This window comes from Macaca fascicularis, chromosome 19 (genome assembly GCF_037993035.2).
Source record: "Macaca fascicularis isolate 582-1 chromosome 19, T2T-MFA8v1.1".
NCBI classification, from domain to species: domain Eukaryota; kingdom Metazoa; phylum Chordata; class Mammalia; order Primates; family Cercopithecidae; genus Macaca; species Macaca fascicularis.
The window spans coordinates 14566634-14580316 of record NC_088393.1 but is presented as its reverse complement, the minus strand read 5'-3'; the positions used below and the strand labels follow the sequence as shown (position 1 = coordinate 14580316).

General features: G+C 56.1%; 1 protein-coding gene and 1 pseudogene across 12 annotated transcripts in view; both read left to right on the top strand.

The window, feature by feature from the left end:
• Nucleotides 1-9864, top strand: part of ADGRL1 (adhesion G protein-coupled receptor L1) — a 63542-nt gene extending 53678 nt beyond the window's left edge. For all 12 annotated transcript variants that reach the window (XM_015440559.4, XM_005588232.5, XM_074026129.1 and 9 more), the window contains 9 exons: nucleotides 100-320; nucleotides 525-591; nucleotides 1407-1498; nucleotides 2079-2247; nucleotides 4671-4799; nucleotides 4970-5066; nucleotides 5146-5274; nucleotides 5431-5448; nucleotides 5968-9864. In XM_015440559.4, coding sequence (XP_015296045.1) covers nucleotides 100-320; nucleotides 525-591; nucleotides 1407-1498; nucleotides 2079-2247; nucleotides 4671-4799; nucleotides 4970-5066; nucleotides 5146-5274; nucleotides 5431-5448; nucleotides 5968-6710 — 1665 coding nt within the window. In that variant the 3' untranslated portion in view covers nucleotides 6711-9864. The remainder of the gene's footprint in view (nucleotides 1-99; nucleotides 321-524; nucleotides 592-1406; nucleotides 1499-2078; nucleotides 2248-4670; nucleotides 4800-4969; nucleotides 5067-5145; nucleotides 5275-5430; nucleotides 5449-5967) is intronic.
• LOC107128179 (uncharacterized) lies at nucleotides 8024-9864 on the top strand (annotated as a pseudogene).
• Nucleotides 9865-13683: the final 3819 nt, after the last annotated feature.

The following is a 13683-nucleotide window of genomic DNA, read 5'->3' as shown; positions in this document are numbered from 1 at the left end:
TGGGCTGGGACTCGAGGGCAGGTGACGGCCAGCGCCTGGGGGGCCGCGAGAGGAAAGGGGACGCCTGCCCGAGCCCCTCACCCTCGGTGCTCCCTGCAGATTGCCTGCCCCATCTTCGCCGGCCTGCTGCACTACTTCTTCCTGGCCGCCTTCTCCTGGCTGTGCCTGGAGGGCGTGCACCTCTACCTGCTGCTGGTGGAGGTGTTTGAGAGCGAGTATTCCCGCACCAAGTACTACTACCTAGGCGGCTACTGCTTCCCGGCTCTGGTGGTGGGCATCGCGGCTGCCATTGACTACCGCAGCTATGGCACCGAGAAGGCGTGAGTTTCCACATCCCAGCCCTGCACCGGTTCCTCCCGCATGGTTCCCTGCTGGGCGGCACCCCTTGGGAAAGGACCCTCAGGGCGGTGGCCTCCCTTCCTCCTGATCCCAGAGGCTGTAGCCTGCAGAGTCCTAGGTCTTCATGGGTCGCTGGGAATGGCTCCTCGGCTTCTCTCTATACCCCGGCCCTGTTTCCTTTACAGCTGCTGGCTCCGAGTGGACAATTACTTCATCTGGAGTTTCATCGGGCCCGTCTCCTTCGTTATCGTGGTGAGTTGGGAGGTGACACCCCTAGCACCACATCTTCCTTCATCCAGGCTGGCCTTGACTCCAGCCCCTGCCCCCACCACACACACACACACACACACACACACACACACACACACACACTCCCCACATCGGAACTGAGCCACCAGCTGAGAGGATGAGAGTGTGCACACACACACACACACACACACACACCCCCCACATCGGAACTGAGCCACCAGCTGAGATGAGAGTGTACACACACACACACACACACACACACACACTCCCCACATCGGAACTGAGCCACCAGCTGAGATGAGAGTGTACACACACACACACACACACACACACACACACACACTCCCCACATCGGAACTGAGCCACCAGCTGAGAGGATGAGTGTGCACACACACACACACACACACCCCCCCCCCACATCGGAACTGAGCCACCAGCTGAGATGAGAGTGTACACACACACACACACACACACACACACACACACACACCCCACATCGGAACTGAGCCACCAGCTGAGAGGATGAGAGTGTGCTGGGTTCATGGAGCTCCGATGCTGAGGGCTACTCGCCTGGGGGACTGTGATTTGAGCCCCTACTGTATGTCAGGCCATGGGCCTTGTCCTCCCGGCAGCCAGGAGTGGCATTCAGTTGCCAGTCATGTCAGTCAGCTCACTGTCACCTCAGGGGCAGATACAGGGTTCTCCCAGCAGAGGCGAGGGCCACAGCTGAGACTTCACCAGGCCGGGCCCATGTCTCAGTGCTCACTGAGGGAGGCAGGGCCACTCTCAGCCCAGCCTGTCCCTTGTCCCGCCCCCAGGTCAACCTGGTGTTCCTCATGGTGACCCTGCACAAGATGATCCGAAGCTCATCTGTGCTCAAGCCTGACTCCAGCCGCCTGGACAACATTAAGTGAGCCTCACCCCTGCCTGCCCCCTGCCCCATGACACACCCCCACCCCGCGCGGGGCCCACCTCCTCCAGGGTGTCCTAAAAGGTAGTGCTGTCACCTCTGGTGACACATATTGCGATTTTAAGTACCAAGAGGGGTGTTTTATTGTGGTCACTATGTGCCTACTTAATGGGTCTTAGAAAGTGTATCATTAGCACGTCCAACCTGTGGTTTTAGAGGCATGACTGTGTAGGGTGAGGCTAAATTCAACAGGTGAGTGTGTTTAAGGGCAATTTAAAGAGAAATAGGCAGCAAATGTAGCCTCAGTGGTCTGGAAATTTGGCAGAAACAATGAAGGTGGCAGAGGAATGACTGATGTTCACAATACCCCGCCCCCGACCCAGTACCTTTCCCTCAGGCCCAGGCTGGGGTGGAGGCATCCTGGGCAGGCCAGTGCCCCTAAGGCCCACTCAGCCTGCTCAGGGCTTTGCAGACAGTGCCCAGGCCCACCCAAGGGCCCCTTTGTAGGCTGCAGGGGAGGCCCAGGCTGAGGCCGTCCCCTCCGGTGGGTACTTTGACACCTCTATTGCCCCACCCCCAGATCCTGGGCTCTGGGGGCCATTGCGCTGCTGTTCCTGCTGGGCCTCACCTGGGCTTTCGGCCTCCTCTTCATCAACAAGGAGTCGGTGGTCATGGCCTATCTCTTCACCACCTTCAACGCCTTCCAGGGGGTCTTCATCTTCGTCTTTCACTGCGCCTTACAGAAGAAGGTGAGGTCGAGGCGGGGTCCTGGGTCACAGCCTCCCTTGGAGACATTTCCTGGGCATCCCGGAAAAGGCAGCGAGGGTGGAGGAGACTCAGGGGCTCCCTCAAGCCCCCAGTGAGTGCTGCAGGGCTTCTACGGTCAGGTCTGCGTCCACGGAGAGGGGAGCACGAGCTCAGGGCTAGGGAGGGTTTAACCACAGGTGAAGAGGGTTCTGGAAAAAAGCAAGATACAGCAGCTTAGAGGAGTGAGAGCAGGACAGATTTGGTGATGGGGAACCCTCACCACCATGAGGGCCACGAGTCAGGCCTGGGAGGGGGAGGACTTCGGGAGCCACCCTGAGGGAGCACTGCCTGCATTCATAGTTCAGGAAATAATTATGAATTTTGTGGTGACAGAAAGGATCTTTTTAAAATAAATGTGTTAAAATCTGAATCTTAAGAAAACATACAGGCCAGACGCGGTGGCTCACGCCTATAATCCCAACACTTTGGGAGGCTGAGGCGGGCGGATCACCTGAGGTCAGGAGTTCCAGACCAGCCTGGCCAACATGGTGAAACCCTGTCTCTACTTTAAAAATATAAAAATTAGCCAGGCATGGTAGCAGGCGCCTGTAGTCCCAGCTACTTGGGAGGCTGAGGCAGGAGAATCGCTTGAACCCGGAAGGCGGAGGTTGCAGTGAGCCGAGATTATGCCACTGCATTCCAGCCTGGGCAACAGGGTAAGACTCTGTCTCAAAGAAAAAAAAAAAAAAAAAGGACTGGGTGCAGTGGCTCATGCCTGTAATCCCAGCACTTTGGGAGGCTGAGGCAGGAGGATCGCTTAAGCCCAGGAATTCGAGACCAGCCTGGGCAACAGAGACCCTGTCTCTATTTAAAAAAAAACAAAGGGGACAACAGTAGCCGGGGAATGTGGGCAGGGAGTGGGGGGTACAGGCAGCACTGTCAGGACTGAAGCTGGGGAGATGGAGCTGAGGCATTTGTAGAGTCAGCCCTGGCAGCAGTGCGGGCGATGGAGACTGCTGTTAGACTTGGGGAATGGTGAAGCGGGTAAGGCTTAAGGCAGGGGATGGCGGAGGCAGTGATCATGAGAATCCTGGTTGCAAGGGAGGAGGTGGCCTGTGTCCCTGCTCTGTCCATCTGTCCAACACTGTCCCGGCCCCTCCTCAGACAGATGGTCAAAGACAGTGTCTGCGTGGCCCCCACCTCACACGCAGTGACAGCGATGTCCTTTCAGGGGACCCCAGGCCCCTATGTTCTGATCTGGGCCCCTCGGCTCCCCTCCCTCCAACCTCCGCTCTCAGACACCTAGATGTGGACCCTCCTCAGAGTGCAGCCCCTGTTCTTACGTTGGCCTAAATGAGGCCTCTGATCTATTTATTTTTTTAGGTTTTTAAATTTTTTAATTATTTTTTTTGAGACAGAGTCTCGTTCGGTCCCCAGGCTGGAGTGCAATGGCGCGATCTCGGTTCGCTGCAACCTCCGCCTCGTGGGTTCAAGCAGTTATCATGCCAAGTAGCTGGGATTACAGATGCCCACCGCCACGACCAGCTAATTTTTGTATTTTTAGTAGAGATGGGGTTTCACCATGTTGCCTAGGCTGGTCTTGAACCCCTGACCTCAGGTGATCCACCCACCTCTGCCTTTCAGAGTGCTGGGATTACAGGTGTGAGCCACCATGCCTGGCCTCCTCTGGTCTATTTAAAATCACAACCAGTTTGGCCAACATGGTAAAACCCTGTCTCTACAAAAAAAAAAAAAAAAAAGCCGGGTGTGGTGGTGTGCGCCTGTAATCCCAGCTACTCGGGAGGCTGAGGCAGGAGAATCGCGTGAACCCAGGAGGTGGAGGTTGAAATGTGCCAAGATCGCGTCATTGCACTCCAGTCAGGGTGACAGTGCGAGATTCCGTCTCAAAAAAAAAAAAAAAAATTCACAACCCGCTCCCAAGTCAGCACTGCCTAACCCCCTTTCCAGCCATAGTTTTCTCCGCAGCACGCAACACCATCCAACAGCCTGCATATTTATATATTCATCTATGTTCTGTCTCTGTCTACCGAAATATAAGCTCTCAGAGGTACGGATTTGTGTCTGTTGTCTTCCGTACCATCCCTGAGGCCTAAATTGTGCCTGGCACATAGCGAATGCTCATTAATGCTCTGTTGATTTTATGAATGAATGAAAAACTGTCAGTGGAGGTGGAGAAGAGGATGGGCCTGAGTAAGAAGAGATTGAAACCTGATCGGCTGGCTGTTGGGGGACAGGGGACAGCAAGATTTCCATGGCTTGCAAGTTGCTGAACAGGGCAACATAGTCATTGGAAGCTCGATCTCTGGCCTCCCAAGGCTGGCTGTCTTGTGACCAGCCCTGTGGTAGGCTGGATCACAGAGGAGGCCAGCGTCCCGACCAGCTGACTGTCCTCCTCAACCCCCAGGTGCACAAGGAGTACAGCAAGTGCCTGCGTCACTCCTACTGCTGCATCCGCTCCCCTCCCGGGGGCACTCACGGATCCCTCAAGACCTCAGCCATGCGAAGCAACACCCGCTATTACACAGGGACTCAGGTATCAGGCCAGACAGGGCTCCCTGGGGCTGAGTGTTGGAACCTAGAGCCTGAGAGGCGGGGAGTGGCTTGGCCTGGGTTTCTGATCGTGATGATTGGCTGAGCAGTCTCAAAAAGACGCCAGAGGGTGGGTGGCCCAAGGACCCCCTCACATCTGGGTTGTGTCCCCAGAGTCGAATTCGGAGGATGTGGAATGACACTGTGAGGAAACAGACGGAGTCCTCCTTCATGGCGGGTGACATCAACAGCACCCCAACCCTGAATCGAGGTGAGAAGGCGTCCCTCTGCCTCTGGCGCCGGTCTCTAGAGGCTCCCGGCCGCCTTGTGACCTCTGATCCCTTGGCCAGGTACCATGGGGAACCACCTGCTGACCAACCCTGTGCTGCAGCCCCGTGGGGGCACCAGCCCCTACAACACCCTCATTGCCGAGTCGGTGGGCTTCAATCCCTCCTCGCCCCCGGTCTTCAACTCCCCAGGTGAGAGCGCGGGGGAAGCATCCCAGGTTGGGAAATGGAGGGTTTGTGTCCCAAGGGACCTCCGCCTGGGATGTTCTGTGCCCCAGAACTGGAGCCTGGACTTGCATTTCAAGCTCACCCTCGCCTTCTCTTTTCTCTCCTGGCTGCCACCTGCAGGGAGCTACCGGGAACCCAGTAAGTGTGACTCTTCCCTGGGGATGTTTCTGAGGCTGGGGGAGGGACAGACAGTGGCCTTCTCAGATGGCCTCACTTGAGGAGAACTCGGGATGCCCTTCCCATGCCCACATCTCCCCACCCCCCGACACACAGCCTCTGGTTGGCAGCCGAATGGAGGATAATGGATGGTGTTCATTGAGTTTGGGCCGTTAGGTGCTGAGGGTCTGAGCATAGGAAAGGGATCCTGTCGCCCAGGCCTCCTCACACTGCTGAGATTCTGAGCCTCCAGCTGAGGATGAGACTCTGGGGGAACTGGTCCTTGTCCCCTACCTTTCATCAATCCACTGCTGGGCTGGTGTCTCTACTGCCAGTGAGGGAGAAAGGGGATGTGAGACCAGAGATCCAGGGGGTAGGGGGAAGCCTACGGAAAACCAGCAGGAATCGAGCCCCACTTCACACAGACTGCATCCCCTCACTATAACCCCTAGTGCATCCAGGGCCCCTCTTCTACCTTACCAGCCCCTTTCTGCCCTGCAGAGCACCCCTTGGGAGGCCGGGAAGCCTGTGGCATGGACACCCTGCCCCTGAACGGCAACTTCAACAACAGTTACTCCTTGCGAAGTGGGGATTTCCCTCCCGGGGATGGGGGCCCCGAGCCGCCCCGAGGCCGGAACCTAGCTGATGCGGCGGCCTTCGAGAAGATGATCATCTCGGAGCTGGTGCACAACAACCTGCGGGGGAGCAGCAGCGCGGCCAAGGGCCCTCCACCGCCTGAGCCCCCCGTGCCACCTGTGCCAGGGGGCGGGGGCGAGGAAGAGGCAGGCGGGCCCGGGGGTGCTGACCGGGCTGAGATTGAACTTCTCTATAAGGCCCTGGAGGAGCCTCTGCTGCTGCCCCGGGCCCAGTCGGTGCTGTACCAGAGCGATCTGGACGAGTCGGAGAGCTGCACGGCCGAGGACGGCGCCACCAGCCGGCCCCTCTCCTCCCCTCCGGGCCGGGACTCCCTCTATGCCAGCGGGGCCAACCTGCGGGACTCACCCTCCTACCCGGACAGCAGCCCTGAGGGGCCCAGTGAGGCCCTGCCCCCACCCCCTCCCGCACCCCCTGGTCCCCCCGAAATCTACTACACCTCGCGCCCGCCAGCCCTGGTGGCCCGGAATCCCCTGCAGGGCTACTACCAGGTGCGGCGTCCTAGCCACGAGGGCTACCTGGCAGCTCCAGGCCTTGAGGGGCCAGGGCCCGATGGGGACGGGCAGATGCAGCTGGTCACCAGTCTCTGAGGGGACCTCATGGACCAGGGGCTGGTGGCCCAGGCCAGGGAGGGAACCCTGGGCAGGGCTCTGGTGGGAGAGGGAGACAGATGGAGGCAGTGGCTGGTGGGCCACTCTCTCCAGGTGCCCCTCAGCCATGGGCCCTACAGTCCCCTCAGGGGACTCTGACCTGGGGGCCTGAGGTGCCAGGGTTCACAGACAGGGTTTCCCACCAGCCACATGCACCAGCTCTATTTGGGGGAAGTGTAGTGAGGAGGAGCCCAGAGGTCCCCAGGGGAGTGAGGAGGGAGAACTTGGAAGGGTGCAGCCCACTTCCAGACTCTCCACTCTCCCACCCTTCTACGCCGTGAAGGGAAATGAGGGCTTTAGTTTCCCTGGGCGGGAGGGGCAGCTTCTGAGGTTGCCAAAGGCCCCCACTGGATCGAACCTGTCAGCTGCTCCTCTCCGCAGCCAGAAATGCTGCCGGCTGCACCCAGAGGGAGCAGTGAGGCAGGACAGATGGACAGGTTCCTCCTGCGCTACAGTTCCTTGCTCCCTGGAGACTGGGAAAAGGCCACAGGGCAGGGGGACTGGGCAGTGGTGGCTGGTGGTTTAAAGGTCGAACTTTCTCTGAAGCTCCTTTCCCCTTGCTCTTGGTCCCTGCCCCCCAAGCAAGCCTGCCCCCTCTGCCTCCCAGTGCACCCAATGACCCCCTCCCTTGGGGCGACTCCTGATGAAGCACAACTCCCCGCAGGGCCCCCAGCCCACAGGGGTGGCCATATTTGGGCAGTTCCCAGTCCTGTGGGCTCGGCTATCTGGGGAGCAGATTTTGGGTCTGGATCTCCCTGGGGAGTGGGTCCTGGGCTTGGATCTTTCCCTAGGGGGCCCTCTTACTCCTTCCTCTCTCCTCCTCCTCCTTCCCCATTGCTGTAAATATTTCAACGAAATGGAAAAGAAAAAAAAAAAAGACAAAAAAAAAAAAAAGACAAAAAAAATCTCATCACTTGAAGCCACCGGGAGCCTGCGGCCCGGGCCAACCTGGGCTTTCTCCGGAGCAGAGCGGCGCTGCCGGCCCGGCAGCCAGGACTTCTCCGTGTACGTGCATCCCCAGTCCCCGCCGGGGCGGGCGGGCCGCCAGAGCAGCTTTTTACAATCCAGAGACAGAAAACAAAATCTAGATGCAACAGCGAAACAAAGAACCCATTTCCTTCCTGGCACCCGTTTCTGTCCCCTCCTTTCCTGCTCTGCCTGCCCAGCATCATCAGCCCTCCTGGGGCGTGTACCTCACTGCCTGCCCCAGGACCAGAGGCCTGTCTCCCCCTTCCCTCCCCATCGGCCCGGGGGAGACCCCCTCACACCCAAAGATGCTTTGTCAAGATGGCTGCGCTGTCCCTTTGAGTTCCTGCTGCTTGTATATTGCTTTGGGGACTCTAGCTGGGGAAAATGGGGCTGATTTCCCACCTAGAGAGGTTGATGGCCGGGGGAAAATGGGGAGGAACTGGGGTTATGGAGGGCATGGGTACGGCTGAGGAGGGTGCTGGAGTGGCAACGTGGTCTTCTGTCTGGGGGAGGGGGAAGGGGCAAAGGTGAGAGATCACCTTCCCTACCCTCCACCTTCCCGCAGGGAGGACGAAGCCAGGTGCCAGGGCTGGGGTCAGGACACCCATGTGCTGGGGGGGCTTGACGCCAAATCCCAGACCCTGGAAGCTCCAGGCTTGGGATGTCTCCTGAGCACCTCTCCCAGCCCCTCCTCTCCAGCCTGTCAGCCCAGCCTCCCCAGTCCCCTCCCCTCAACTCTAGGGGTAGCATAGCCCTGAGGCCACCTTAGCCCAGCCCCTGCATTGCCATTTCCCCAGAGGTGGCCCGTCCACCTCTGCTCTGACCTCTCCCCGTCTCTTTGCCCCTCCTTCTTTTCTCACAAGTGCCATGAGTTTTCAAACATCTTCGGGTCTCAGCCTGCTGCTGCCATGAACTTTGTTGGGTTAAGGGGGAGGGGCTCTAGGAAGGAACTGGGGGGAAGGGGACAGGTAGGTGGCTGGAGGGACCCTTTTTGCTGCTAGAAAGCCCCTCCCTTCTCCTGGGGAGCTGGGGCTGGCTTGTCCCCATCAATTAGGGGAGAAGGGGTCAGACCAAAGATGGTGGTTTGTCCCATGTAAGGGAACAGGTGTGGGGAAGAGGTGGGGTTGGGTTCCAACTCTGGCTTTTTCTAGTAGAAAGGCCTAACCCATTATACCAGAAGACTATGGGTGAAGTCTAGATGGGGAGGAGAAGTGAGGCCAGGGACAGTCTTGCCAGACGACTCTGAGGAGGGCAGGGGACAGTTCCATGGACCTTCCTGGACTGCACTAGGCTAGGAGCTCTTGTGTGGAGGGGCGGTCAGGTCTGTGAAGAGCGGGCAGGAGTCATGGGCAGGCAAAGAGTCGGCCCGGCCCGGGCAGCAGCCCAGCTACAGCCTATGGCTGCCCCCGACACCAGGAGAAGGGCCGGGAGAGTTCCAGGGGGGCTGAGAGACACAGGGAGGCTCACTTCCTCCCTGCCCAGCCTTCCTTGTATTTCTCCAGACTCGGACAATCAAAGGGAGAGAGGGTGTATCAGTCCTGTTTCAGCCGGCATCGCCCAGTGGCTTCCAGGCCTCAGAGCTGTGTGGCAGGGCCCCCTGCTGGGGCTGGACACCACTGCAGTCCAGTGCAAAGCTGCCCCCAGAGCCCAGGTGTCCCCCCCACCTAACCAGACCTGGTGCCTTGACGCCCCCACCCCAGCTGGGACGGTACAGAGAAGGGTCTTGGTTTCCTCTCCTACTCCCTTCCTTGGGCTCCTGAAATTTGCTCCTAAATCTTGTTAATTCTTTTTCTCTGGATTTTGGTTTCTTTTGGCTTTCCCTTGCCTTCCCTTTCTCTCTCTGTCTCCAACTCTCTTTCCCCACGTGTTTCTCGCTGTCTCTATGTTCCTCTTCTCTCATCCTCAACTTTCTGTCCATTCGGGCCTCCTTCCCGCCTCCCACGCCCCAGCCCCTCCCTCCTTGGTCTCCTTTTCGATATGCCAAACCAATTTTGGGTCGAGTGCATTTAACGAGAACAAAACAAAAGGCTCATAACAACAAGAACGTTTCAGAAAAAAACAAAAAGTTTAAAAAAAATTGTTGAGTCAGAAAGTCAAACAATAAAGAAATTAAGATTTCTTGGAATGACAAGAGTTGTGTGACTTCTTGAGCGGGGGAGGCGCGGTGGCTCAGGCCTGTAATCCCAGCATTTTGGGAGGCTGAGGTGGGTGGATCACTTGAGGCCAGGAGTTTGAAACCAGCCTGGTCAACATGGTGAAATCCCATTTCTACTAAAAAGACAAAAATTGCCGGGCGCGGTGGCTCAAGCCTGTAATCCCAGCACTTTGGGAGGCCGAGACAGGTGGATCACGAGGTCAGGAGATCAAGACCATCCTGGCTAACACGGTGAAACCCCGTCTCTACTAAAAAATACAAAAAACTAGCCGGGCGATGTGGCGGACGCCTGTAGTCCTAGCTACTCGGGAGGCTGAGGCAGGAGAATGGCGTTAACCCGGGAGGCGGAGCTTGCAGTGAGCTGAGATCCGGCCACTGCACTCCAGCCTGGGCGACAGAGCGAGACTCCGTCTCAAAAAAAAAAAGACAAAAATTTAGCTGAGCGTGGTGGCAAGCACCTGTGGTCCTAGCTACTCGGGAGGCTGAGGCAGGAGAATCGCTTGAACCTGGAAGGCAGAGGTTGCAGCGTGCTGAGATCGCACCACTGCACAACAGCCTGGGCTATAGAGTGAAACTCTGTCTCAAAAAAGAAAGAAAGAAATGGTTGAGAAGGTCTGCACAGGGGTGTCCCCATGGGCTCTGGTCTGTGCTTGAGCATTCAGAACCCCTGGCAGAGGCCTGGCAATTATAGAATCATTCACATTGATGAGACCTTGGTAAGTTCCTGGGCTTGGTGGAGCATTCCATGTGCAGTTTCTCTGAATCCTCACAAAATGCTCCCGGGTGGAGACACCTTTACAGATAGGGAAACTGAGGCTTACAGCCCTTAGATGCATGCCCAAGTCTCTGGCCAGGCCACTGTCCCATGCTGTGTCTCACAGAAGCCCTTCTTGGCCCAGACGTCTGTCCCCAGGCTGTACTAGAGCAGAGCTCAGGAATTTTACACTGTGATGTCTCATTACAACTGCCATTCCTACACTCCCACACGCTGCTGGCATGGAGCGCTTTCAAACCTGATACGGTGGGATTGCATCATGTGTGTGTCACTTTCTCAGTTCACCAACGAACTGCCCGTGCTGAGAGAGAGGAATAACTACTCAAACTACAAGGATCAGCCGGGCGCGGTGGCTCACGCCTGGAATCCCAGCACTTGGGGAGGCTGAGGCGAGCGGATCACTTGAGGTCGGGAATTCGAGACCAGCCTGACCAGCATGGAGAAACCCCGTCTCTACTAAAAAATATATAATTAGCCGGGCGTGGTGGCGTATGCCTCTAATCCCAGCTACTCGGGAGGCTGAGGTGAGCGGATCACTTGAGGTCAGGAGGCAGAGGTTGCAGTGAGCCGAGATTGCACCATTGCACTCCAGCCTGGGCAACAACCGTGAAACTCCGTCTGAAAAAAAACAAGAAGACAAAAAAACAAAACAAAACTACAAGAATCCTTCTCCGGGCCCCTCTGACTTAAAAAGACACCTGTGTTTAGGACACCACCCACCTCCCCACAGCCACTCCTTCCCAGTCTTCGTGGCTGGCTCCTTCTCATCTGACCTAATGATGGGGAACACAGTGGCTCAGTCCTTAGACCTTTTCTCTGCCTGCTCTCTCACTCCCTGGAAGGTCTCATCCCATCTCATGGTTTGAGATACCACCGGGCAGGCGTGGTGACTCACACCTGTAATCCCAGCACTTTGGGAGGCCAAGGCGGGCGGATCATGAGGTCAGGAGTTTGAGACCAGCCTGGCCGACAAGGTGAAATCCTGTCTCTACCAAAAATACAAAAATTAGCTGGGCATGGTGGCGCACGCCTGTAGTCCCAGCTACTCAGGAGGCTGAGGCAGGAGAATCGCTGGAACTCATAAGGCAGAGGCTGCAGTGAGTCAAGATCACGCCACTGCACTCCAGCCTGGGCGACAGAGTGAGACTCCATCTCAAAAAAAGAAAAAAAAAAGAAAGAAATGTTACCTATACACTGATCACCCTCAAACGTAGCTCTCCAACCTGAACTCCTACCTGAGCTCCGGATTTGCATATATTCACCTACCTACCCCATCTCTCTCCCTGGTATCTGGTATCTGGTATCTGGTATCTTCCTAATCTCAAACTAACTTGTCCTAAACTGAGACGCTGGCCTCCCCGACCCCCATCTCTACCGCTGCCACGGGAAGAACTACACGTGAGGCTTTGAGGCTTCCTCACCTCAACTAAAAGTGAGTCCATCCATCCCTTGATTCAAGCTAAAGACCTTGGAAAAAAGTGAGTCCATCCATCCCTTGATTCAAGGCAAAGACCTCGGAGCTTCCCTTGAACTCATCTTTGAACTCATCTTGTTTGATACCCCACATCTAATTTGACAGTAAATGTAATGGTGGCTCTAACTTCTGAATATCCAGAATTAATTAGTTCTCACCCGTCTTTCACCAGGGCCACTACAACAGTCCCCTAAATATTATAGCTCCCTTGTCCCTCTTCAGGTTTTTCTCAGAAACTAGAGTGATCTTGCTAAACATATTTTGTCCCTCTTCAGCTCAAAACTCTCCAATGCTCTCCTCTCACCCAAAGCAGAGGTCAAGGTCAACACAATGGGCTACAGGCCCTCCAACCTCACCGCCTGGCTTCCTCCCCACCTTCCCTCCACTCGCTGGGCTCAAACACGCAGGCACCCTCTTGCCTGCCTCAGGGCCTTTGCACCGGCTGTTCTCTCTGCTGGCTTGGGCCCCCTCCCCCGTCCCCATATCTGCAGAGTTGACTTCCTCTCCTGTAGAGTTGATGACAATGAAATCCTGCTTCCCAGAAGGCCTTCCCAAGCCACTCCAGAACTTCCTAACCTGTGCCTTGCTCTGTCTTCATAGTACTACTGGCTAGCAATTACGTTTTGCTTATTTGTTCATCATCTGCCTCTTGGCTAGAATGTAAGATGTGGAAACACAAGGGTTCTTGGTCTGAGCCTAGCACAGCATCTGGCACACAGGCCATCTGTAAGTATCTGTTAAAGAATGAGAGCTGGCCAGGCGCGGTGGCTCAAGCCTGTAATCCCAGCACTTTGGGAGGCCGAGACGGGCGGATCACGAGGTCAGGAGATCGAGACCATCCTGGCTAACATGATGAAACCCCGTCTCTAATAAAAAATACAAAAAAAACTAGCCGGGCGAGGTGGCGGGCACCTGTAGTCCCAGCTACTCGAGAGGCTGAGGCAGGAGAATGGCGGGAACCCGGGAGGCGGAGCTTGCAGTGAGCCGAGATCCGGCCACTGCACTCCAGCCTGGGAGACAGAGCGAGACTCCGTCTCACAAAAAAAAAAAAAAAAAAAAAAAAAAAAAAAATATATATATATATATATATATATATATATATATATATATATATATATATAAACAAAGAATGATGGAAACTGTGAATCTGCCGTTCCCTCGGCTGGTTCAGTTTCACTGTGTGACGCTAAGGTTTTAATTCAGCATGGCTCCAAAACCTAAGATCAGTATTTCCTCTGGTGCCCAGCTGAAGAGGCAATCTGTTCTCACACTGGAGGATGATATGAATCTGCTAGACTTTCTGAGAGATGCTCTGTGGGCAAGCATGGGGACTTTTTTTTTTGAGGCGGAGTCTTGCTCTGTCACCCAGGCTGGAGTGCAGTGGTGCTGTCTCGGCTCACTGCAACCTCCGCCTCCTGGCTTCACGCCATTCTCCTGCCTCAGCCTCTAGAGTAGCTGGGACTACAGGCACCGCCACCATGCCCACCTAATTTTTTTGTATTTTTAGTAGAGACAGGGTTTCACCATGTTACCCAGGATG